The 27,159-nt window shown below is 43.2% G+C and overlaps 1 protein-coding gene across 4 annotated transcripts in view; it reads left to right on the top strand.

The window, feature by feature from the left end:
- tbc1d22a (TBC1 domain family, member 22a) overlaps positions 1 to 27,159 on the top strand; it is a 180,902-nt gene that overhangs the window by 66,798 nt on the left and 86,945 nt on the right. For all 4 annotated transcript variants that reach the window (XM_036944449.2, XM_021563375.3, XM_021563377.3 and 1 more), the window contains one exon: positions 17,238 to 17,344. In XM_036944449.2, coding sequence (XP_036800344.2) covers positions 17,238 to 17,344 — 107 coding nt within the window. The remainder of the gene's footprint in view (positions 1 to 17,237; positions 17,345 to 27,159) is intronic.

The raw sequence follows: 27,159 nt of genomic DNA, 5'->3' as shown, positions 1-27,159 counted from the left end.
CCTATATTGTGTGTTTACACCGTGTGACTTCTTACTGCAGACTTTTGATGTAATGAATCAGTCGCGTTAATTCCACTCTGTTTTTCTCTTCTCTCCAGCAGTCTTTTAGCTTTAGCCAGCTACTTTGTCAGCCTCTACTAGGCTGGTTGAGTTTCTCCATGTGGAAGTGGTCCGTATTGACTGTGTGAGGAACATGTCTACTGTCTGCTGTTCAGTCTAGTCTGGCTGTGGGTTGAGTTTAATGTCAGTGGGGTGTGTTGGTTCTCTGTCGTGTTGTCGTGCTGATTGAGCGGCAGGCCAGTGGTCTGCTCCCTCTGTGGATTGACTGGGGGATCAGTGGTCTGTGTCTGCGCTGTCTGTGGATTGATTGGGGGATCAGTGTTCTGTGTCTGCGCTGTCTGTGGATTGAGCGGGGGATCAGTGGGTTGTGTCTGCGCTGTCTGTGGATTGAGCTGGGGATCAGTGGGTTGTGTCTGCGCGGTCTGTGGATTGAACGGGGGATCAGTGGGTTGTGTCTGCACTGTCTGTGGATTAAGCGGCCGGCCAGTGGTCTGCTCCCTCTGTTGATTGAGCGGCCGGCCAGTGGTCTGCTCCCTCTGTTGATTGAGCGGGGGATCAGTGGTCTGGTATGTCTGTGGATTGAGCGGGGGATCAGTGGTCTGCTATGTCTGTGGATTGAGCGGGGTATCAGTGGTCTGCTCTGTCTGTGGATTGAGCGGGGGATCAGTGGTCTGCTCTGTCTTGTGGATTGAGCGGGGGATCAGTGGTCTGCTCCCTCTGTAGATTGAGCGGGGTATCAGTGGTCTGCTCCTCTGTAGATTGAGTGGGGGATCAGTGGTCTGCTCCTCTGTAGATTGAGCGGGGGATCAGTGGGTTGTGTGTGCGCTGTCTGTGGGTTGAGCAGTGGATCAGTGGTCTGCTCTGTCTGTGGATTGAGCGGGGGATCAGTGGTCTGCTCCCTCTGTAGATTGAGCGGGGGATCAGTGGTCTGCTCCCTCTGTAGATTGAGTGGGGGATCAGTGGTCTCCTCCTCTGTAGATTGAGCGGGGGATCAGTGGTCTGCTCCCTCTGTAGATTGAGTGGGGGATCAGTGGTCTGCTCCCTCTGTAGATTGAGAGGGGGGGGGTCAGTGGGTTGTGTCTACGCTGTCTGTGGATTGAGCGGGGGATCAGTGGTCTGCGCTGTCTGTGGATTGAGCGGGGGATCAGTGGGTTGTGTCTGCTCTGTCTGTAGATTGAGCGGGGGATCGGTGGGTTGTGTCTGCTCTGTCTGTGGATTGAGCGGGGGATCGGTGGGTTGTGTCTGCTCTGTCTATAGATTGAGCGGGGGATCAGTGGTCTGTGTCTGCTCTGTCTGTGGATTGAGCGGGGGATCGGTGGGTTGTGTCTGCTCTGTCTGTGGATTGAGCGGGGCGCCATTGGTCTGTGTCTGCTCTGTCTGTGGATTGAGTGGGGGATCGGTGGGTTGTGTCTGCTCTGTCTGTAGATTGAGCGGGGCATCAGTGGGGTATGTCTTGTTGCTGAGTAGTTAATGAGTATCGGTTTGTTCACCGTCTCCCATCGCCAGGCGCTGATTAACATTCTTTATTTGCTCTAACGAGTCATTAAGTAATTACCTCGGCACGACCACTGGCATTCACTGGAGGTTTTTCCCTCTTTCCTCCTCTCCTCTCTCCTATCCCCCTCTCTTCTATCGTTCTCTGGTGGAGTTCCTCATTGACCCAAGTTTGTGTCTAGTAGACTAATGTGGAAGGCAGGGAACATTGCACACACATCGTACTTATTGGCAGTAGTAAAGAAATGTGCATCTTGAAGTAGGCCTTGCAATTAGGAAGTAGACTCAAACTCTAGTTTTGTTTTTGCCTCTCTTGCTCTGTTTTTTTAAATTATGGAAATTTAGAATCTGTTTTGCCTTGAGCCACTTTTTTTCCCCCAACTTCTATATTTATTATACAGTACTCATATTTCTAGTTTATTTCCATTTAAATAATTGTTCTGAAATGCAATACACAGTATCATCCTAAGCACAGAATAGTTCATATCACGCCTTGAAATATTTTCTTCTGTAAGATGGAGAAGCTGACTCATTTTTCAAATGGCCAGGATCGGAAACGCCAGCCAACATCTTCTCATCATTCCTTATTCCATAAAATGCTCTGGAGCCGAGAATGATTTTGAAGAAACGCCTTGTCAAGAAGTAATACGTTCACCATTAATAATATTCACGGTTATTTAATATTTTTGGATTAAATTAATTCCTCTACTATAAAAAGGCATAAATTGGATTTCGGCGCAGATTTCTCGCCATGAAAAATTGCTCCTTTATCATTTTGTCACCCCGCTGAAATCCGATGCACTTGACCTGATGCAATTGAGATTGCCTTTTTTTTAAGAGAGAAACTGTGCCATGCCACTTCATGAGTTGTTGCATCTTCCACTCTTTCCATGTCAAATTATTTGCGTCAGCTTTAATTCAGTGTAGCTACTTCACATTTATCAATTTGTCAATTAACATTCCACTCGGCCTCGTAGACCCAGGCTGTGTCCCAAATGGCGCCCTATTCTCTATATAGTGCATTACTTTTGACCGGGCCCCATGGGGAATAGAAATAGGGCGCCATTTGGGACGTAGGGCGTAATGTCTCCCATTAACTGTACTTTTAATGATTTCAGTGAGACTGCAGATTAATTTCTTAATGGATTGATCTTCTGTATTTCACACACTAGAAATGTTCCCCTTTTTCCTCTTCTCACCCCCCTTTCTCCATTAGTGGCAGCTCATCTAGACTGATGACTGTCTGTCCATCTCTGTCTCTGTCTGCAATAACAGGTTAAGTCAGTGGGGGATAGTGTGTGTGTGTTCTGTTACGCTGTAAGTTTAACTTTTAAGTTTTGTCACGTACAGTACAGTGAAATGTCTTTCTTGCAAGCTCTTTCCCAACAATTTAGTAATCAAGTAAGCGGTAAGATGTTCTCATTGTGTGTAGACTATAGTAGTGTTGACTGAAGAGCCTTCCCAGACATACAGTTACAGCCTAGTTCTCCCCACATTAGAGGTCTCTACACGGGCCCCGTTCTGAAATGGACCTGGGGCTTTCCCACCCGGACCCGTTTTCATAAATACGTTTTTAAAACATAGAGACCCATTCCGAATGGACCCGTGGACAACTAGACCCGTTCCGTAAAGACCTGGTCGGATCCAGACCCAATCCAAGTGAGGGAAGAGGAAGAAAAGCTTTCTAAGCTACTTTTTTAACCAGAGCAGATACAGCGTGAGAGGAGGGAGAGAGAGGTGCTGCTCTAGCAGGCGGGGGGATTGGGCATACTGTGAGCAAGTGACACAGGGAACAGGGAGGGAGAGACTAGAGACACCAACCAACCATCCAAGCAGACTTGTGCTATGTTAGACCAACAGCTGCCATATAGCTAGATTATCATCAAATATGATTACGTAGTAACTGTCGTGACTGCATCAGACCGGGACAAGCTAGTTAAGATAGCTGCTGCCTCGATTAGCTTAGCTAGCTCTCTCATCCTTCAGTTACAAATTACAGCAACTCCATTCAGAATATTAAGTAGCAGCCTACCTGTTGGCTCTTGGTCGTTGTAGCCAATCCTTCTCCTTGAACTTATTCCGTCCTTTTAATTCCATCTTCCATTGATTTGATGTCTCCAAAATGTTGCTACACACGAGGCTCTATGACTGTAGCCTATTGCTGCTTTGTTGACTTATGATTGGCCAACAACAACAACCGCCACGTGCCACGCTCCACTCGTGAACAGCAAGAGCAGCAGCATAAATAATATAATTTCTCTCCCTCTACTGCAGCGGTCGAGTTTGGCTTTGTACGGGCCCTTCCGGACAAGTCCGTTAAAATACGCATACCCAATACCCTTGACAATCATCTCTGAGATCCCTAGATACAGTCCTAGATCACTAGCCAAGCAACCAGCAGGCCACAGAGAGAACAGCAACAGCGTCTCTAATGTATAATGTGCAGTACTTTTGACCAGTGCCAATTCAGATGCAGCCATCCGAACAGATCTGAAATGCAGCGCTGCTCTCCTCTGCTCTGCTGCTGTACCATCGCCATGGTTACGTGATTGCGGAGCAAGCCTTGAACGTTGGTAGGTGAACCGTACCGCCGGGCTGGTTGGGTGGAGAGGAGAGGCAGCTGTGTGTGTTCGACTGACTGTGTGGGCTGGGCTGGCGCTAGTCTGGTCTGGTCGAGTCAAGTGCAAAAGCCTATGGCTGCAGACAGTTATTTCGATCCTGTAGCTTGTGTCGTCCTCTGTCGGCTCTCATACGTTTGCTATTGGAGGACGAGACAGACACACACACACACACACACACACACACACAGAGAGAGTGAAGATCTTTGTTCATTTACCTCCAAATATCTATTTCCATAAATCACGGATGGATTACCACCTCTTTCTCTCACACAGTATAATTACGCTCCCAGCATCACTTGTATCTCTGCTGGTGTTACTAAGACAACTTTGCCAAATTTGACTCCCTCATATTAATTATCCACTGTTTGAATTGCCTACCTCAGAGGAATCTGTGATAATCATTAACCAACACTAGGTTTCAGGATGTTATCTTCTTAATTGGCTTGTGTTAGTCAGGTTGGGTTAATCTCAATGAGATGACTGATTTCTGTGGCTGGAGGCCACTCTTGGCTCTGTGCAGACTGTACAAGATGATACAGTACTCCAAAACCATCTCTCCACAATGTTCTCAGCCAAGGGAAGTTGTGAATGCTACACTTTTTGGGTGAAAATATATTGAGAAAAACAAATGTTTTTAGACCGCCAATCTGTGTACTCAGCCTAGGCTGTAGATATAAACTCTCACTGTCAACGGCATTTATTTTCAACAGACTTAATGTGTAAATATTTGTAAGAGCATAAGATTCAACAACTGAGACATAAACTGAACAAGTTCCACAGACGTGAATAACAGAAATTGAATGTGTCCCTGAACAAAGGGGGGATCAAAATCAAAAGTACCAGTCAGTATCTGGTGTGGCCACTAGCTGCATTAAGAACTGCAGTGCATCTCCTACTCATGGACTGCATCAGATTTGCCAGTTCTTGCTGTGAGACGTAACCCCACTCTTCCACCAATGCACCTGCAAGTTCCTGGACATTTCTGGGAGGGAATGGCGCTAGCCCTTACCCTCCGATCTAACAGGTCCCAGACGTGCTCAATGGGATTGAGATCCGGGCTCTTCGCTGGCCATGGCAGTCCACTGACATTCCTGTCTTGCAGGACATCACGCACAGAACGTGCAGTACAGCTGGTGGCATTGTCATGCTGGAGGGTTATGTCAGGATGAGCCTGCTGGAAGGGTACCACATGAGGGAGGAGGATGTCTTCCCTGTAACGCACAGCATTGAGATTGCCTGCAATGACAACAAGCTCAGTCCGATAATGCTGTGACACACTGCCCCAGACCATGACGAAACCTCCACCTCCAAATCGATCCAGCTCCAGAGTACAGGCCTCGGTGTAACGCTCATTCCTTCAACGATAAAAGCAAATCCGACCATCACCCCTGGTGAAACAAAACTGCGACTCGTCAGTGAAGAGCACTTTTTGCCAGTCCTGTCTGGTCCAGCGACGGTGGGTTTGTGCCCATATGGTTGACGTTGTTGTCGGTGCTGTCTAGTGAGGACCTGCCTTACAACAGGCCTAAAAGCCCTCAGGCTGAGAGAGGCTGGACTATAGCAGACAGTCTGAGCTCTGATGGCGGGATTGTGTGTCGGGCAGTTGTTGTTGCCATCCTGTACCTGTCCCTTAGGTGTGATGTTCCGATGTACTGATCCTGTGCTGGTGTTACACGTGGTCTGCCATTGCGAGGACTGCCACTGTCCTGTCTCCCTGTAGCGCTGTCTTAGGAGTCTCACAGTACGGACATTGCAATTTATTGCCCTGGCCACATCTGCAGTCCTCATGCCTCGTTGCAGCATGCCTAAGGCACGTTCACGCAGTTGAGCAGGGACCTGGGCATATTTATTTTTGTGTTTTTCAGAGTCTGTAGAAAGGCCTCTTTAGTGTTCTAAGTTTTCATAACTGTGACCTTAATTGCCTTCTGTCTGTAAGCTGTTAGTGTCTTAACAACCGTTCCGCAGGTGCATGTTCATTAATTGTTTAATGATGGGAAACAGTGGATAAACTCTTTACAATGAAGATCCGTGAAGTTATTTGTATTTTTCAAATCATCTTTGAAAGACAGGGTCCTGAAAAAGGGCTGTTTCTCTTTTTTCTTTTTTTTTGCTGGGTTTATGTCATCCAAGTTGTCACAGACAATTTTCTCATTTTAGGTAAGCCGGATAAAGCCTCCTGCAGGCAGCCGTTAGCATCTAAATTACCCTTATAAGGTCTTCTGTGTGCAATTTTAAAATAATTGTTTCAAGGATGTACAGTTGAATTCGTTTACATACTTAGGTTGTAGTCATTAAAACTTGTTTTTCAACCACTCCACAAATTTCTTTTTTAATTAACAAACTATAGTTTTGGCAAGTTGTTTAGTAATTTTTCCTACAATTGTTAAAACAGATTATTTCACTTATAATTCACTGTCACAATTCCAGTGGGTCAGAAGTTTACATACACTAAGTTGACTGTGCTTTTATACAGCTTGGAAAATTCCAGAAAATGATGTCATGGCTTTAGAAGCTTCTGATTAACATCATTTTACTCAATTGGAGGTGGACCTGTGGATGTATTTCAATGCCTACCTTCAAACTCGGTGCCTCTTTGCATGACATCATGGGAAAATCAGATGAAATCAGCCAAGACCACCACAAGTCTGGTTTATCCTTGGGAGCGATTTTCAAAAGCCTGAAGGTACCACGTTCATCTGTACAAACAATAGTACACAACTATAAACACCACCCTGCAGCCGTCATACTGCTCAGGACGGAGATGCGTTCTGTCTCCTAGAGATGAACGTGCTTTGGTGCGAAAGAGCAAGTCAATCACAGAACAACAGCAAACGGGCACAAAAGTATCTATATCCACAGTAAAACGAGTCTTATTTCGACATAACCTGAAAGGCCGCTCAGCAAGGAAGAAGCCACTGCTCCAAAACTGACATAAAAAAAGCCATACCACTGTTTCCAACTGCACATGGGGACAAAGATTATGCTTTTTGGAGAAATGTCCTCTGGTCTGATGGAAAAAAATAGAATTGGTGCACTTCACAAAATAGATGGCATCATGAGGATGGAAAATTATGTGGATATATTGAAGCAACATCTCAAGACATCAGTCAGGAAGTTAAAGATTGGTCGCAAATGGGTCTTCCAAATGGACAATGCCCCCAAGCATACTTCCAAAGTTGTGGCAAAATGGCTCAATGACAGCAAGGTCATGGTATTGGGGTGGCCATCTCAAAGCCCTGACCTCAATCCTATAGACAATTTGTGGGCAGAACTGAAAAACGCGTGTGCGAGCAAGGAGGCCTACAAACGTGACTCAGTTACACCAGTTGTGTCAGGAAGAATGGGCCAAAATTCACCCAACTTATTGTGGGAAGCTTGTGGAAGGCTACCCAATAGGTTTGACCCAAGTTAAACAATTTAAAGGCCACGCCTCCAAATATTAATTGAGTGTATGTTAACTTCTGACCCACTGGGAATGTGATGAAATGTAAAAGCTGAAAATAAATCATTCTCTCTAGTATTATTCTGACATTTCACATTCTTAAAATAAAGTGTTGATCCCAACTGACCTAAGACAGGGAATTTTTACTAGGATTAAATGTCAGCAATTGTGAAAAACTAGGTTTAAATGTATTTGGCTAAGGTGTATGTAAACTTTTGACTTCATCTGTTCAGATTGTTTATTCGAAGCAATTATTGGTATGATTGTCCTCAAAACACTTTAATCACATAAAGATTGCAGTCTTTCCATTCATTATAATGGCGGATCCTGTTTTCTGCCAACAATGCCTGCTGTACAGTGGTCAGCCTTGAACTCCCGTGGCTTCAATGAGATTGCCAGTCGTTCTCCCCTGGGTGTTACTGAAAGCCCATAGACCCATACTGCTGGGGAGTTCTGCCAGATGGCATGGTGTCTCACTGTCTCTTTATCTGGAGGTGTAATCCAGCTCTCTGTGTGCCAAGCCAGGCACACAGCTGGTACTGCCCTATCCCGGATATCTTGTCGCGTTTTTCCTACTGTCAGGATACATGGACACTAGGCAGACAGGAAGCTATGGTATCAACGGCCAATAAGAAGCCTCTTGGCAGAGGGGAGGATCTGTGTTCGGCCGATAGTGAAACAGTCTCATGCAAACGCGCGCAAACATCCATACGCACTCGCACTAAAACCCACCCTACCACACTCTATTTGGGTGCTAAAATGCTCTGGAAAGCAGTGGGGAAAATCACCATGTAAATCTAATCCATTATTATGGAGCAGCCAGTCCAAACATCCAAACATGGCCCTTGGCCTCTATCTAATGAAAACAGAGTTGACATTAAAGGAACATGTCTCCCCTTTCAGTTAATACATCTACGAGCATCCTTACATCTACTGTAGTGAAAATATATCCCTCCAAATCACTTCATCTGTTACTGTGTTTTCATAAAACAGCATTTTCCCTTACCCTCCAAGATTGCACAATCCTCTCCCCAAGCCTCCTCTGACTCCCCAAGCCTCTCACCATTCTGCTCTGAGCCACTGGGCAGCACCATGCAATATACCCTGGACTGAAGAGGCAGAAAAATAGGAGAAATGTGTTGGAGAGCTGCCTAATCATAATGCTACGTCATACCGGCTGTATTTCTGCATGCGTGAACGGCAAGAACTCAGACGCACATGAGATGATCCTTGGAATCGATAGAACATCGCTGAGAGATGTCCAAAAAATGGCACCCTATTTAGGCTTGTGTACTACTTTTGATAGGGCGCCGTCAAAAGTAGTACACTATATAGGGAATAGGGTGCCATTTGGGATGCATCCATGGCAGTAGCTGTGCTGGTTCTATTTTGGGATTTGCAGTCTGCAGAGCTGCAGCACTAGTTTTACCAGGCAGAACCCATCTCATCCCTCTCTCTCTAATCTATAGAGAAAAGGTTAATGAACCCAGATGATCACAACACCAGGCTCTAGGGATCAGCCTGTGTGTGTCTGTGTGAGTAAGCCTGTTTGTGTGTGTGTTAGGACTGTCCCTGACAACAAACAAAAAATATTGGTAGACAGTAATTTGCTCTTAACCTTTTTTTTATATTTTTATATATATATATAGACACATCCTATGTGTTTGAATCAAATAAACTATATGCACTGAGCTTGTCTGATGCTTTAAGCACCCTGTTTGTTTGATTAAATAATTAAGACACACAAATGACTAGAGGGAATCTGACCGCAATTGATTTGATTGTGCCGGGCAGGGCTCAGACTTGCTGTGTTATACAAAAATGACAGTGAGTGACTGTGACTAGCACCCCTTGTCGCTCTCTCCTCTCTGCTGCAGCGACCACCACAGAACATTAAGTGTTTATCGCTCTGTCTGTAATTGCAGCTATTTCTGACTGAAAAATGATCTTACCGAAATCCCTCGTTTAGGAAAAACATTCCCTGTTCCCTCAAGCCTTGCTCGCTTTACGTGATACATGTACGCATCACATGCACGTGACCAATAGGGTCTGATCTATAGCATATCACAATCACATCGATAAATTGATTCTAACAAACACTTTAAAACATGTGACAGCGAAATGTATGCAGGTGACCTGACAAATAAAATCAAAACAGGGGAATGTTTGGTTGTTCAGGAGGTAAAGGGGAGGTGTGGAATAAATGTGAATAGTTGTGGAAAATACTGGCGATCAAGAAAACAACGGTAAGGAACAAGCGCTGTGTGCATATTACGTGTGCCAAACAGGTGGTGGTAGATTTACAATGTGTTTTTTTCTGACCGTTAGGAACAATGTAAACGACACTAAATAAATAAATAGCCTACCAGAGGGTATTTTTTGGGGGAAGACTTTATTACAGCAAAGACTAAACAGTCTCATTCCTGAATGCATGTGAAAAAATGGAATGGTTTATTCCTTACGCTAATTATTCAAGGGTCTCTTTTTGTTATTTAAAAAAAAAAGAGGCTTTATTGCATTTCAAATCCTGAATGACTCATATGCTGTGTGATGACATGACCAAATGAATGATTGATACAGTAGCCTATATAAGTATTGAGATATAGGCCAAAGTAAGTTACTGTGTTAACACTAAACAAGATGCGTTCTTAGGCCTACAGCTCAATGCTGGTTATACAAGGATAGTATACAAAGCCTTCTAATGACATGACTTATTATTAATGATGATCATAATAATAATACATATAAGGAGATCAAGATAAAAGAGGATTATTCTTTTCTTACAATTTGGAACAGTGTAAACACTAAATCTTAATACCAGAGAGGCTGTTCTAACGGGAAAAAGTGTAAAGCATAGCAAAGATTAAAAACAGCCAAATTAGTCAAGTTTTTTATCCGACATGTTGTGGTTGCGTCAGGCTTGGCGCTATTAAACAAACACTCCCAGCCAACACAAGCAGGATCTATCAGATTTATTTAGATTTACACGACCTTTCAAAAGTTTGGGGTCACTTAGGAATGTCCTTTGTTTTTTTTTTAAAGATAATCACTTTTTTTTGTCCATTTAAAATGACATCCAATTGATCAGAAATAGTGTAGACATGGTTAATGTTATAAATGACTAATGGAAGCTGGAAACGGCTGATTTTTAATGGAGTATCTACACAGGCGTACAGAGGCCCATTATCAGCAGCCATCACTCCTGTGTTCTTATGGCACGTTATGTTAGCTAATCCAAGTTTATCATTTTAAAAGGCTAGTTGATCATTAGAAAACACTGTAGTACCTGCAAAACACCACTCTGGGATGCTGGCCTTCTAGGCAGAGTTGCAAAGAAAAACTCATATCTGACTGGCCAATATAAAGAAATGAATCAGATGGGCAAAATAACACAAACACTGGAAAGAGGAACTCTGCCTTGAAGGCCAGCATCCCGGAGTGGTGTTTTGCGGGTACTATTTAATGAAGCTGCCAGTTGAGGACTTGTTTCTCAAACTACAGACACTAATGTACTTGTCCTCTTGCTCAGTTGTGCACCGGGGCCTCCCACTCTTACTATTCTGGTTAGATCCTGTAATCAAACCCACAAGGACATTTCTAAGTGACTCCAAACTTTTGAACAGTAGTGTATATTTATGATTTATAAAGCCAGGCACATTTAATAGTTAGGCTGTTGATTAAAGACCTAATTATTTCCTCACTTTTCTTAGACTATAAATGCTGGGGCTGTTTTCTCATCTCCTAACTCCACTGCTGCCTCCGTCGCGTTGTTCTCAACACCAATATGCTGGTTAACTCTGCCGATTATGCACATAGCAACATAGTCTAGGAAAACGTGCCAATTCAATAGCGCACTGCTTTAGAACCGCGGACAGCAACCCCTCTTCACCGCGGGAGAAAGTGCATTTGTTATAAAATGATATCATTTTAATGTGTTGCACCATTGTTCCTACATAATATAACCATATAGAATTTGAGTAGCACGTGTCTTAGATTGTTGGACTGTGCCAACAGCCTCCACAGTGGATCAGTCCTCTCAGACAGGTGTCTTGTAGGCTTCTCCACGACAAATGATTTATTATTTCATTTTTTGGTGCTACTGCTCGACATCTCGATCGACCAACAGCCTATCAACTGGTCGACTAATTGGGTTTCAGCCCTAGTGCATTTGGGTGTACTAGTGTGTCTCCATATGCCTGTAGCCCGCTATTAATGGTCAAACACCTTTATTTCACCCTCCCATGTCCTGAGCTTCACCTTGTATCCCTGCTCTCTGGTCTTCTGCTCTCCATCCTTTCTTTGCTTCCCATGTCCAGTCAGTGTGATGCTCAGTGGCTGTGTCACCTCTCTCTCTTTGTGTTTGTGTGATGCTTCATGTCCCCTTGCCTCTATAGCGACTGAGTGGCCACAGGCCCTCTCTCCTGACAATACGGTTGGACAGATGCCCTGGTCCTACCCTTAGAGAGCGAGAGTGTGTGTGTTTGTGCGGCGCTAGGAACAGTACACCTTGGGACTTTTCACTCTGCCTATTTAACCCACATAGTCTGACTGCTCACCTATAACTCTTCTGTTTTTCGGGGCACCATGAGCCATAATCATAATGCCCGTAACACACTCTTACTGACACGTTCTTCCTCTCAGCAAAAGGCTCTCATTATTACTGACCTACCCCCCTGGGTTTGTGCGTGTCACGTCGACTCATACAAATGGAACTCGTAGCTTTGTGGCGTCTACTACTGATGACGTCAGAAACTGTCTGGTGGCCCCGGTGACTTGTCTTTGTAAAGAGTATGCCGGGGAGAGTAAGTGTGTGGCTAAATATAGCCGAGAACACTGGCTGAGAGAGAACACTGTGTAGGTGACTCAGATCTCCCAATATAATAAAGAAAATATAATTTGTTGTGCTTCCCTCCCAATGGAAATTCACTTCTATAACATTGTTCTATCACTTCAGAGCAGGCTTCAGTTCATACAGTGACCACAGGGGGAGCTGTTGATTTGTGGAACATGTAGTACAGACGTTAGAGGAAGAGATACACAGCGCCTTCTTTCTTGTGCCCTTGTTCATGCATACTCTGAGTTAGCCCCAATTCCACATCAACCCCCTTAACCTCAAGATACTTGTACACTCCTAGCAGATCTACACAAGTATCTCCTCAACCCTCACCTCAATTGAACAAAACAGTGTTAAACTGGCAGTTTAGACCTGGGGAGGGTCTAATTGTATTAAGGCAGTGGTCACCAACCCTTTCTAAATCAATATCACTTTCGGAGTCAAAAAGCAAGTCGAGATCTACCGCTCAGATTAAACATGACTTAAGATGTAAGCCTGCAACATTTAACTTAATGCAACATTAACCTAATAAAAATAGTTATGTAGGAATGAGGTTTGTGCATTAGGCCTAATACATTTTCACAGCATATTGGCTATGATTGGCCTGCCAATATCGTTCTTCTCAGACCATATTATAATTCTAAACTCGTGCTTTGATAAAATAGATCTGTTGTCACTTGCTAGGCACAGCTGAACATAAATTGAAATACTAAGCTTTTTAAAATTTTACTGATGGTACCTGCATCTGATGGTCAATCTCAGCGGAGGAAAGGAGAGAGCAGCAGACTGTCTGCCTCTCACTGTCCCTGTCCTTTCCTCTGGTGAGACTGACCAGAGAGAGGGGGGACACAGTCTTCCTTCCACCTGATGGTGAAACTAGAGTCGCACCACATTATTTCTGCCTCATGCACAAATTGATGTTGTTGCTATGAGCAGAAAAATTGAAATATTCCGCGATATTAAAATGGGCATGTCGATATCCTTGACTACTTCATTCATTGCAACTGCAGTGCTGGTTGTAGCGCAAGTGTAAGTAGGGAGAAGCGCATTTTTTGTTTTAGAAAAGTGTTGAGAAATCAGTGTTGAGAGTGCTGAATAGAAACTTAAACAGCTGTATTCTTTGATAGTTTCAAGCATTATAAGGCATATAAATATGTCTGGATTTGATTAGAGCTTTGATCAGCATTAAAATTCTATCCTGATACTACCCGAACCTGATGAGACATATATTACATACAATTTGTGAGCCCTACATTAACATTTCATTTCCATAAACCACAAAAAGCCCAAATGATTGTGTCATTATCCAATACATATATGATATAGGCTACTGCTCATTGAGCACAATAGAAAAACATAAAAGCCCATAGATGTAGCTAGCTATATGCTCTCTTGGGTAAATCAATGAAACTAGCTCCAGTAGGCTAATCTTTTTGAGTGTGAACTGTATTACTCTATTGTATTATATGGAAACATGATGGGGCCTGTTTGTATAATTAGTATGGAGAGGCATACAGTCTATAGCTTTAATATATCCCCTAATGTTATTAGCCTACCTCTTTCTCTCCATTGTTGCTTCAATTATTCATCGCTTTCAACAGTTAAATGACATGTTTTGTTGTCCTTGTCTTCATTATTCTAATGACATCCTTGAATAATATAGGACTATAATTAGATGCAGAAGGCTTCTCTTCACAAATGTTGAATGGTTATGGGTCTGAAAACTCAACTGTTGTAGCCTACCACCATCGCGCGTCGTCTCTTCTTTCAAACTACCCGTGAGATCTATTGGCTGCTGTATTTAACATTCATCAAAGCGCTTGCGTCCCTCTTCAAATATTTTATTTTATTTAACCTTTTATTTAACTAGGCAAGTCAGTTAACCTGTCTAGGATCCCCCCCCCCACACATTCCGCTGAAAAGGCAGCGCGGGAAATTCAAAAATATTTTTTTAGAAATATTTAACTTTCACACATTTAATAAGAAGTCCAATACAGCAAATGAAAGATAAACATCTTGTTAATGTACCCATCGTGTCCGATAAAAAAAAAAAAAAAAAATACAACATATTTGTTAGATCACCACCAAATCCAAAAAAACACGCAGCCATTTTTCCCAGCCAAAGATAGTCACAAAAGCAGAATTAAAGATTAAATTAATCACTAACCTTTGATAGTCTTCATCAGATGACACTCATAGGACATTATGTTACACAATATATTTATGTTTTGTTCGATAATATGAATATTTATATCAAATCTCAGTTTACATTGGCGCCATGTTCAGAAATGCCTCCAAAATATCCGGAGTAATTACAGAGCCATGTCATATAACAGAAATACTCATCATAAACTTTGACGAAAGATACATGTTTTACATATAATTAAAGATACACTGGTTCTTAATGCAACCGCTGTGTCAGATTTTTTTAAAAGCATACCATGCAATTATCTGAGACGGTGCTCAGACGTAACAATATTTCTCCGCCATGTTGGAGTCAACAGAAATACGAAATTACATCATAAATATTCCCTTACCTTTGATGATCTTTCATCAGAATGCATTGCAAGGAATCCTAGTTCCGCAATAAATCGTTGTTTTGTTCGATAATGTCCATTACTAGTGACCAATTAGCTACCTTTGCTAGCACGTTTAGCTCACATGTCCAAAAGTTGGCGCTGGTCCTTGCGAACTCGGACGAAAACTTCAAAAAGTTATATTCCAGGTTGAATAAACTGGTCAAACTAAGTAGAGAATCAACCTTCAGGATGTTATTGTCATATATCCAATAACGTTCTAACCGGAGCATTAGTTTTTGTGTACAGAGTAATGGAACGCAAGGCGATATCAAGAGTAATGTGCGCCACCAGGAACTGGCATTCTGCCAGACCACTGACTCATTCCCCTCCCATCCGGTCCCACATCACACTAGAGGCTTCATTCCACGTTCTACTGACTGTTGACATCTAGTGGAAGGCGTAGGAAGTGCAAACAGATCCATATCTTACTTGCATGTGAATAGGCAATGAGTTGAAAATCAACCAGCCCCAGAATTTCCACTCCCTGTTTGGAAGTTTGCCTGCCATTTGAGTTCTGTTATACTCAGACATAATTCAAACAGTCCTAGAAACTTCAGTGTTTTCTATCCAATAGTAATAATAATAGCATCTGGTCGACAGAGTAGGAGGCAGTTCACTATGGGCACGCAATTCATCCAAAGTGAAAATGCTGTCCCCTATCCTTAAGCACAAATTCTCATTTACAGTGACGGCCGACCCCAGCCAAACCCTAACCCGGGCGACGCTGGGCCAATTGTGTGCCTCCCTATGGGACTACTGATCACGGCCGTTTGTGATACAGACCCTGGTTCATTTCCAGGTTGTAGTGACGCCTCTAGCACTGAGATGCAGTAACTTAGACCGCTGCACCACTTGGGAGCCCCAATTGTCTATTGGTATAAGAAAAGCAACAAAACTAAAAGCTTTTCCTGCGTGGGACTCCAAGAGATAAGGAGTCTTTTTCAAAGAGAGGCCAGCGGAGCACAGGTGCTTGTGTATTGCACATGAGACAGAGGCTATAAGTTAGAAGCTTATTATGCATAACCCATCATTAATTTGCTAAAAAAAAGGCTAATACTGCGTTGAATGTATTACCTGGAAGAGGTAGGCTAGGCCGTCTATATATAGGGCTATATATCAATCTAAAATAGGATTTTCTATTTTGGATGCAATTTGCATGGACTTGGAGAGAGACTGCGAGAGAGTGCTCACTTGTGCACTGATTTAAGCAACGGTATTCGAGTGATAGGCTGTTTAAAAACGAGGATCCTCGAAAGCCGGATGGAGATGGGTGAATTAGACGCGCATTCAGTCTTTGTATCACTGCAGCATATGTAGGCCTCCCCCGTCACAAGACAAAAAGTTCCCATGATGAGATGATAGGTCTTACATGCATTGTGAACTGCGCCCCATACTGAGATGGGCTCTCTGTCCCCACCCTGAGCCTTGATTCATCACACAGAGGCCGTAGCAACGCCAGATTTAGACATCACGTATAATTTAACATTTCCATTTCACGCTATGCTCTTCATATAAATAATTTATTATCATTTGACTGGTTTCTCACTTATTTATCCCTGGAAAAGGAGGTGGTTTTGAGCATATATCTCGCTAACCGGATTCCAGCCATTCAACCCTAGTCTGTACAAACGAACGGACAGAGACCGATCCATAGTCGATTTCATAGTGGAGGGGTAAATGGTTCCAACTGTCATTCATACACTTAACCAATGAATGGACTTCATTGCTAATGTCTAGCTTCATAATCTGTACTGCATTTCATGGGGCTTTTGATAGCCATCTACAATCTCCCAAGATATAATGCATGGTTTAAGTGATAGGTCTATGTGCAGCAAACATACTGAAAGAGTAAGATGGCACGAGAATATAGATTAGTGCCGTATGTTTGAATGTGTGTGGAGAGTAGATGTAGTTGAATGGCTGTGGTTGAAGATGTAGTAAGAACTGTCAGTCTGCACAATGTAAGTGATGTATGTGCGAATGAGTGTGGCGTGTGAATCGACGTGCTGTTAACAGGTGCTGTTCGAGAGGCTCTCTACGAAGCTCTGATAATACCATTCTGTACCACCACACTTCATCAAGGACTCCTCGGGCTCTCAAGAACATCTCTCCATCCCTCTTTTCTTCTTTTTCTTCTGTTTAATGCAAGGCCCCTGCTGTGATGGTGGTAGACCTAATTCTCTCTCTCTCTCTCTCTCTCTCTACAGAGGAGGAGGTGGAGAACTTTGACGTGTCCAGCTTGCAGGAGGCGGCTTTACGAAACATCGAGGCTGACAGTTTCTGGTGCATGAGCAAATTGTTGGACGGCATTCAGGTACATGAATTCTCCTTTCCTCTGTTTACATTCACTGTGTGTGTCTGTACCACCTCCCCAGGAGAGAACGGGTTAGGCGTGTGTATTTTTAGGTTTTTGGAGTGTAGTAGTTCCATGTGTGTGTGTGTGTGTTGAATTGGCCACACACATGAATACACACGGGTTTAGTCACAGTGGAGTCCCCTGTGTGTAAGTTAGTCGCGCCGTCCCACTTTCCCCCTCTGTTCCATCTCTTCAGAATGAGTGTGTGAATGATGAATATTCTCTCTCTGCACTGTACACAGACACAGACACAGCCTTTTTACACGTACACCCTGTGGCGGCCGGCGTTGAGCGTATCACCCAGGGAACTGTTCCGCTGCCGCCTCACTTTCTCTCTCTCTCTTTGTCGCTTATTGATTTACAGCCATAACCACATCCGAGCCGTGCGAGTGTGACCATGTGTGAGCACTCCAGTGTGTTTGTCCTTGATGTAAATGGCCCCATACACAGCTAGGCAGTGGAAGGCAGGCAGGTAGGTGGCAAGGCCACAGTATCCATACAGCCATTCGGCGGTGTGTTCAGAGCGGATTGCTGCTGCTAGCCACACGCCCCGGCACGGTTCCCAGGTGGTGCCCACTGCCACCGTTTGGTCTCGCTGTTTTTTTTCTAAACACTCGCGAGGGATGAAATGTTGTGTAATTACACCAGGGTGTGGAAAAGAGGGTTTGATTTACTTCAGCTTGTGCTCTCTCTCGTTTTTTTCTGTCACACGTTCTCTCTCTTTCTGTCTTTTGTTCTCTCTCTCGCACTCGCTCAAATTCAGATAGCTTTTTTGGCATAAAGTACAATTAGTAGATTATTGCCAAAGCAGTGTAGTGGTACAGCATTTCATTAAATACATTACAATGCAATGAGAATAGTTAGATTTATTTGACCTTTATTTTATCAAGGGGTCATACTGAGACCACGGTCTCTTTTACAGATGAGCCCTGAATGACATAAATTACAGAAAATACAAAATTCAAGAAGAAAGAGAAACACGGTCCTAAAAAACAAACACATTCATCAGTAAAAAGGTCCTCAGTCAGCTTTCTGAATTCACCTAGAGGCACCAGAACACCACATTTAACAACATTTTGAAGATTGTTCCACAAATAAGGTGCAAGAACTAAAATCTGATTTACCTAACTCAGTAGGAATGTCCAGAGTTAGCCATCCCCGAGATGGGGTTTGGTAACATTATGTCTAAAGTTTAGTAATACTGGTAGGTAGAGTGGGACTTTGTGTAAAGGGGCTTTATAAATGGCAACATACAGTGCCTTGCGAAAGTATTCGGCCCCCTTGAACTTTGCGACCTTTTGCCACATTTCAGGCTTCAAACATAACGATATAAAACTGTATTTTTTTGTGAAGAATCAACAACAAGTGGGACACAATCATGAAGTGGAACGACATTTATTGGATATGTCAAACTTTTTTAACAAATCAAAAACTGAAAAATTGTGCGTGCAAAATTATTCAGCCCCTTTACTTTCAGTGCAGCAAACTCTCTCCAGAAGTTCAGTGAGAATCTCTGCATGATCCAATGTTGACCTAAATGACTAATGATTATAAATACAATCCACCTGTGTGTAATCAAGTCTCCGTATAAATGCACCTGCACTGTGATAGTCTCAGAGGTCCGTTAAAAGCGCAGAGAGCATCATGAAGAACAAGGAACACACCAGGCAGGTCCGAGATACTGTTGGGAAGAAGTTTAAAGCCGGATTTGGATACAACAAGATTTCCCAAGATTTAAACATCCCAAGGAGCACTGTGCAAGCGATAATATTGAAATGGAAGGAGTATCAGACCACTGCAAATCTACCAAGACCTGGCCGTCCCTCTAAACTTTCAGCTCATACAAGGAGAAGACTGATCAGAGATGCAGCCAAGAGGCCCATGATCACTCTGGATGAACTGCAGAGATCTACAACTGAGGTGGGAGACTCTGTCCATAGGACAACAATCAGTCGTATATTGCACAAATCTGGCCTTTATGGAAGAGTGGCAAGAAGAAAGCCATTTCTTAAAGATATCCATAAAAAGTGTTGTTTAAAGTTTGCCACAAGCCACCTGGGAGACACACCAAACATGTGCAGATGGTCCAAAACCAAAATTGAACTTTTTGTTTGGCGTAAAAGCAACACAGCTCATCACCCTGAACACACCATCCCCACTGTCAAACATGGTGGTGGCAGAATCATGGTTTGGGCCAGCTTTTCTTCAGCAGGGACAGGGAAGATGGTTAAAATTGATGGGAAGATGGATGGAGCCAAATACAGGACCATTCTGGAAGAAAACCCGATGGAGTCTGCAAAAGACCTGAGACTGGGATGGAGATTTGTCTTCCAACAAGACAATGATCCAAAACATAAAGCAAAATCTACAATGGAATGGTTCAAAAATAAACATATCCAGGTGTTAGAATGGCCAAGTCAAAGTCCAGACCTGAATCCAATCGAGAATCTGTGGAAAGAACTGAAAACTGCTGTTCACAAATGCTCTCCATCCAACCTCACTGAGCTCGAGCTGTTTTGCAAGGAGGAATGGGAAAACATTTCAGTCTCTCGATGTGCAAAACTGATAGAGACATACCCCAAGCGACTTACAGCTGTAATCGCAGCAAAAGGTGGCGGCGCTACAAAGTATTAACTTAAGGGGGCTGAATAATTTTGCACGCCCAATTTTTCAGTTTTTGATTTGTTAAAAAAGTTTGAAATATCCAATAAATGTAGTTCCACTTCATGATTGTGTCCCACTTGTTGATTCTTCACAAAAAAATACAGTTTTATATCTTTATGTTTGAAGCCTGAAATGTGGCAAAAGGTCGCAAAGTTCAAGGGGGCCGAATACTTTCGCAAGGCACTGTAGCAATGTGTTGTGCGACGTAACCTACGTGACATCAAAGAGGGCCAACCAACTCACTGGTAGAGACCGCAGTGATGACCACTAACATTGTCTCCCCTAATAAAGTGCAATGCTCTATGATAAACTACATCTAACGGCTATAATGAAGTGGCAGCTGCGTTCATATAGACGATGTGGCCATAGTCTGGGACCGACAGGAGCGTTGACTGAATCATCTGCTTTCTACTATGTAGCGAGAGGCAGGACCTACTTCTATAGAGGAAGACCATTCTTATTCTCGTATTTTTTGAAGCGGTTATTTTTTTATTTTAGGGGGTATTCTCATTAAAAATAATGAAATACAGTTCATCTGAGTAGTAATAATAGTACAAATAATCATCTATACAGGTAAAACACTACTGTTTTATTGTCGTCTTCGATCGATTTACATTTTAATAAATTAAGACAAACACAGAATGGCGAATAAATTAACAACATAATGTACATGGAGGATGGTTTCAAGTTGAATACGATGTATATACGATAGGGAATGAATGGTCATGGGACGTCCCTCGGGCTACAGAATGGCAATCCTCTACATACTGTATCGCTCATTCTCTCTCGCTCTCTCTCCTGCTCTCGCATTTTCTCCCGCTCCTCTCACCCCGCTCACCGCACTTCTCCCATCTCTCTCCTCTCATCGTCTTTCCTGTGCTCTTTGTATCTGTCATTCAGATGGCGGTCTCCAGTCTCTCTACTCCAGAGAGGGCCATTTGTATGCTGGTGACTCACCTCTCTTCAGGGGCAGCAGTACATTAGGAGGCACTCCCAGCCAGACAACCTTTTTTGTGCTGTTTTGTCCCTAATTACCGCAGTCAATTGTGTGTACAAAGCTGATTCTCACAGGCACTTGTGAATTTTTCTTCACAACTTCACAGTACCCAGTTTTAACCCGGGAACATTCATACTTGGCTTTCACACTGTTTAGAGGTGTGTGTCTGTGTGGGACTGTGTCTGTGTATGAGAGCGACACAGGGGACTGTTGCTCTGCGTCTGTGGGAGGGAGCTGAACTGAGCCTCTGTTCGTTGCAGTAGAAAGGAATGCTTACTCTGAAGATTATCTGACGCCTAAGAATGTGGAGATTTTAAGACTGCTATCTCCGTGGAAAGACATAAGATCGTGATGAACATATTATAATAGGTATTAAGCAGGAAACAACATTTTGTAGCATGGCAAACTGCTGTTTTGACCCAAATCCTTTGGACATTCAAGGAAAATACAAAGTATGGCTAACACTCAATCTGCGTCTCATGTGGCACCCTAGTCCCTACTACCTTTGACCAAGAAGTGCACTATATACGGAATAGGGTGTCATTTGCAATGCAGCCTCAATGAGGCTGACAACACTGGATGGCCTTGCTCCTAGTTTTAGGAAGCAGATGTTATTATTGAAATCTTGGTTTCCTAAAAACTCTCAATGGTAAACTTCACAATAACATCCAGCTGTCAGACAGATTTCTACAGCTTTCTGCCCTGAAGGCAGATCACCACAAAAACATCTTATAAAATCACCAGGGACGGTTGATTGCTCATGCGGGTGTCGGTTAGTGTGTTTCATATAGCAATGTACAATACTCAATGTGTATCATATTCTCTTTCATTCTGCACCAGCATGCATCAAAATCAAGCATGAGACTAGCTAACTAACCCCATCTTCTCTTTAGCTCTTCTTCTATTGGTCTCCCGCACCACTTGATGCAGTTTACATGTCACCGTGACCTGTGTGGAAGCTAGCGTGCCTTACCTTAATCCCTGCTGTTTTTGTTGAAAGCATTAGGCGTAGAGACAAATGGAGAGAGACTTTACAGGCTTCTATTCTGCTCCCTAGAGGCTCTTTGTATTTAACTCAATCAACGACTGACACACACACACACACCACGCACACACTAGAGTGAGTCCCGTGAGGAGTGTACCAGACACACACTGGTACACACATGCAGTTTAACTCACACAGCTGTGGGTACACACACACTCGAAGAGAAGAGGTGAGCGATCACCAGCTGTTGTGTTTTGATGACTGACGTGTGAGCGGTGCAGCCTAAACCCCTGTGATTCGCCGAAGCGGGACACAGCCCCACGCTGCTGTCTGATTAACGCTGACCTCGGAACCCTGCGCTGGGCCCTGGGAGACCCCGTCTCTGATTAGCACAGCTGGGTGATCTGTAAAAAGACGTACGGTGTCAGAGAGGTGAGCAGCTTTCTTAGGGAGCGAAGGGGCCACAAAGCTTGTGAAGCTGGTTATCAGAGTTAGTCTTTTAGTGGAAGGTGTTTATTTGACCAAAATACCCATTAAGGTAGTCTAGTCAAGTGCACTCACCTACAAACACAAGGATTTTATCTTGGAATTGATCATGTCGTTTTATTCAGTAGCAAGACAAAAGAACAGACGTACATCCTTTAAAAGCACCCTATAAAACACCCATACACAAAGAGGGTAATGGCTTCCCAGACCCCACTCCTCAGCTATTTAACCCCTCAACTTCCTGTCGTCTCTGTGGATATGGTAGTAGTGGGTATTAGAGAGAATAGGTTTACAGCTGGGACAGGATGGATCACAAACTAGCTAATTAAGGTGCTGGAGGTGTTGGGCCCCGTAAAAATGGTTGAGAAACAATTAGGGCCAAAATGACGTGCCTCTGCCACACACACATAGTTCGATAGAGACAAGGTCACAGGAAACACGCACACACTCTCTGGCGCTCCTTTAGGAACTGCTGCTGTCGACAGAATGCAGTAGCATTTACTCCGGGACAAAGGAGCCGAAGCACGCTTTTTATTAATTCTCCTAAATAAATAGATCCCTTATGGGGCCTTGTTGCTAAAACGCCTTCAGTGATATTAATGAGCCACTTGTTTATTTAGCCTCTTTTTAGCGGGCTCTATAGCTAACTTAACAGAGAAGGAAATTGGAAGCATTTACCTCAGAGCCCCTAGAGATTGATGGTATAAAACACTGCGAAAGCCACTGTGAGAGTAGTATCAGATCTGGAGTAGAAAATACTTTTCTTTCTGTTTTTATATTAATAAATTCCTCTGTTTGAGCTTGAAATGGAACTTAAATGATTTTCCAGCAACTAGGTTACTTGTTACAATGGCCTTCTTTTTGATGTAGCTTTTCTGTGGTGCTATACAAGTAATACTGGCATCTAGTTTTACATGGTTGTGTGAAATTGGTGGCATTTGAAGTGCCATTTTTTTTCCTGTTCTCAGTCTTTCAGAAATCTTCTTGTCTGTCTGAACTGTTAACCATTTTTACCAGTAACTACTGCGCTACTTAACTAGATGCAGGTAGACACACAAACATAAAAAGATGTTAAACCCTGGCTAGCCAGCACACACACCAGGGTTGGGCGGTATCCAGATTTTCATGTCTTCATGAAATGGTTTAATACACAATAGCATATTTCCATGGTGGCTGCTAGCTAAATATGCTAACGAGCGCAAACTAAAATAAAGAATTGCAAAGACAGGCAATCCATCTCATAAAGTTATACATGTGTATATACAGTGGGGCAAAAAATTATTTAGTCAGCCACCAATTGTGCAATTTCTCCCACTTAGAAAGATGAGAGAGGCCTGTAATTTTCATCATAGGTACACTTCAACTATGACAGACAAAATTAGAAGAAAAATCAGGAAAATCACATTGTAGGATCTTTAATGAATTTTTTTGCAAATGATGGTGGAAAATAAGTATTTGGTCAATAACAAAAGTTTATCTCAATACTTTGTTAAATACCCTTTGTTGGCAATGACAGAGGTCAAACGTTTTCTGTAAGTCTTCACAAGGTTTTCACACACTGTTGCTGGTATTTTGGCCCATTCCTCCATGCAGATCTCCTCTAGAGCAGTGATGTTTTGGGGCTGTTGCTGGGCAACACAGACTTTCAACTCCCTCCAAAGATTTTCTATGGGGTTGAGATCTGGAGACTGGCTAGGGTACTCCAGGATCTTGAAATGCTTCTTACGAAGCCACTCCTTCCTTGCCCGGGTGGTGTGTTTGGGATCATTGTCATGCTGAAAGACCCAGCCACATTTCATCTTCAATGCCCTTGCTGATGGAAGGAGGTTTTCACTCAAAATCTCATGATACATGGCCCCATTCATTCTTTTCTTTACACGGATCAGTCGTCCTGGTCCCTTTGCAGAAAAACAGCCCCAAAGCATGATGTTTCCACCCCCATGCTTCACAGTAGGTATGGTGTTGTTTGGATGCAACTCAGCATTCTTTGTCCTCCAAACACGACAAGTTGAGTTTTTACCAAAAAGTTCTATGTTGGTTTCATCTGACCATATGACATTCTCCCAATCTTCTTCTGGATCATCCAAATGCTCTCTAGCAAACTTCAGACGGGCCTGGACATGTACTGGCTTAAGCAGGGGGACACGTCTGGCACTGCAGGATTTGAGTCCCTGGCGGCGTAGAGTGTTTGTTACTTTGGTCCCAGCTCTCTGCAGGTCATTCACTAGGTCCCCCCGTGTGGTTCTGGGATTTTTACTCACCGTTCTTGTGATCATTTTGACCCCACAGGGTGAGATCTTGCGTGGAGCCCCAGATCGAGGGAGATTATCAGGGGTCTTGTATGTCTTCCATTTCCTAATAATTGCTCCCACGGTTGATTTCTTCAAACCAAGCTGCTTACCTACTGCAGATTCAGTCTTCCTAGCCTGGTGCAGGTCTACAATTTTGTTTCTGGTGTCCTTTGACAGCTCTTTGGTCTTGGCCATAGTGGAGTTTGGAGTGTGACTGTTTGAGGTTGTGGACAGGTCTTTTATACTGATAACAAGTTCAAACAGGTGCCATTAATACAGGTAACGAGTGGAGGACAGAAGAGCCTCTTAAAGAAGTTACACGTCTGTGAGAGTCAGAAATCTTGCTTGTTTGTAGGTGACCAAAAACTTATTTTCCACCATAATTTGCATATAAATTAATTAAAAATGATTTTCTGGATTTTTTTCCCTCATTTTGTCTGTCATAGTTGAAGTGTACCTATGATGAAAATGACAGGCCTCTCATCTTTTTAAGTAGGTGAAATTGCACAATTGGTGACTGACTAAATACTTTTTTGCCCCAATGTATATATACACACACACACAGTCGTGGCCAAAAGTTTTGAGAATGACACAAATATACATTTTCATGAAGTCTGCTGCCTCAGTTTGTATGATGGCAATTTGCATATTCTCCAGAATATTATGAAGAGTGATCAGATGAATTGCAATTAATTGCAAATTCCCTCTTTGCCATGCAAATGAACTGAATCCCAAAAGAACATTTCCACTGCATTTCAGCCCTGACACAAAAGGACCAGCTGACATCATGTCAGTGACTCTCTCGCTAACACATGTGTGAGTGTTGATGAGGACAAGGCTGGAGATCACTCTGTCATGCTGATTGATTTCGAATAACAGACTGGAAGCTTCAAAAGGAAGGTGGTGCTTGGAATCATTGTTCTTCCTCTGTCAACCATGGTTACCTGCAAGGAAACACGTGCCGTCTTTATTGCTTTGCACAAAAAGGGCTTCACAGGCAAGGATATTGCTGCCAGAAAGATTGCACCTAAATCAACCATTTATCGAATCATCAAGAACTTCAAGGAGAGCGGCTCAATTGTTGTGAAGAAGGCTTCAGGGCGCCCAAGAAAATCCAGAAAGCGCCAGGACCGTCTCCTAATGTTGATTCAGCTGCAGGCACCACTAGTACAGAGCTTGCTCAGGAATGGCAGCAGGCAGGTGTGAGTGCATCTGCACGCACAATGAGGCGAAGAATTTGAGGATGGCCTGGTGTCAAGAAGTGCAGCAAAGAAACCACTTCTCTCCAGGAAAAACATCAGGGACAGACTGGTTTTCTGCAAAAGGTACAGGGATTGGACTGCTGAGGACTGGGGTAAAGTCATTTTTCTCTGAATCCCCTTTCCTGTTGTTTGGGGCATCCGGAAAAAAGCTTGTCCCAGAGAACACGAGGTGAGCGCTACCATCAGTCATGTGTCATGCCAACAGTAAAGCATCCTGAGACCATTCATGTGTCTTCTCAGCCAAGGGAGTGGACTCACTCACAATTTTGCCTAAGAACACAGCCATGAATAAAGAATGGTACCAACACATCCTCCGAGAGCAACTTCTCCCAACCATCCAGGAACACTTTGGTGATGAACAATGCCTTTTCCAGCATGATGGAGCACCTTGCCATAAGGCAAAAAGTGATAACTAAGTGGCTCGGGGAAACAAAACATCGAAATTTTGGGTCCATGGCCAAGAAACTAGCAGTGGCAGCTATACAGTACTCATCCAAAGGGCTTTGACTCCTGAAACACGGCAGGAAGTTAACACAATATGATGCTCCTTCATCTTGTTAATTCAGCCACTTACTTAGATAATGTGATGCGTAAGTTTTTAACGCAGAATGATGCAGTAAAGAAAAATAAAACGCTGAAGAAATATTTTTCCTCCTTTTTTAAAATTCTATTTATTGTCATTTCTGCTCAGCATCACACACGTTGTGCTTCAGTTGCACTTCACTAGGATGACAACTCATACACGAACGGACATTCTAACAGCAGGTAGCGCTTTGACTGATGTTGTAGCTACTTTTCTCCAGTACTTTTCTTGGTGTAGCCAGACCACTTTTCTCCAGTAAAATGCAAGACGAACTTTAAACAAAACATTATGAAATGTATCAGGCAACATTTTTTCCATGATAAATATTAGAAATAGGATGGCCATGCATAATTTTTTGCTAAAAAAGACCTTGCTTTTTCATCATAAGCTCATTTACTTGTGTGGCTGCCAGCCAAATAACTTTGGGCTTCCGTTGTCATCTGATGAAAAATAAGCTATTTTCCGCTGGCTTTGTTGCTCTAATGTATTTTCTGTGAAGGAATAG

The sequence above is a fragment of the Oncorhynchus mykiss genome, chromosome 15 (assembly GCF_057628025.1).
Source record: "Oncorhynchus mykiss isolate SJ-2025 chromosome 15, ASM5762802v1, whole genome shotgun sequence".
In the NCBI taxonomy this organism is placed as follows: Eukaryota; Metazoa; Chordata; class Actinopteri; order Salmoniformes; family Salmonidae; genus Oncorhynchus; species Oncorhynchus mykiss.
This window is presented reverse-complemented; position numbering and strand designations above follow the sequence as displayed.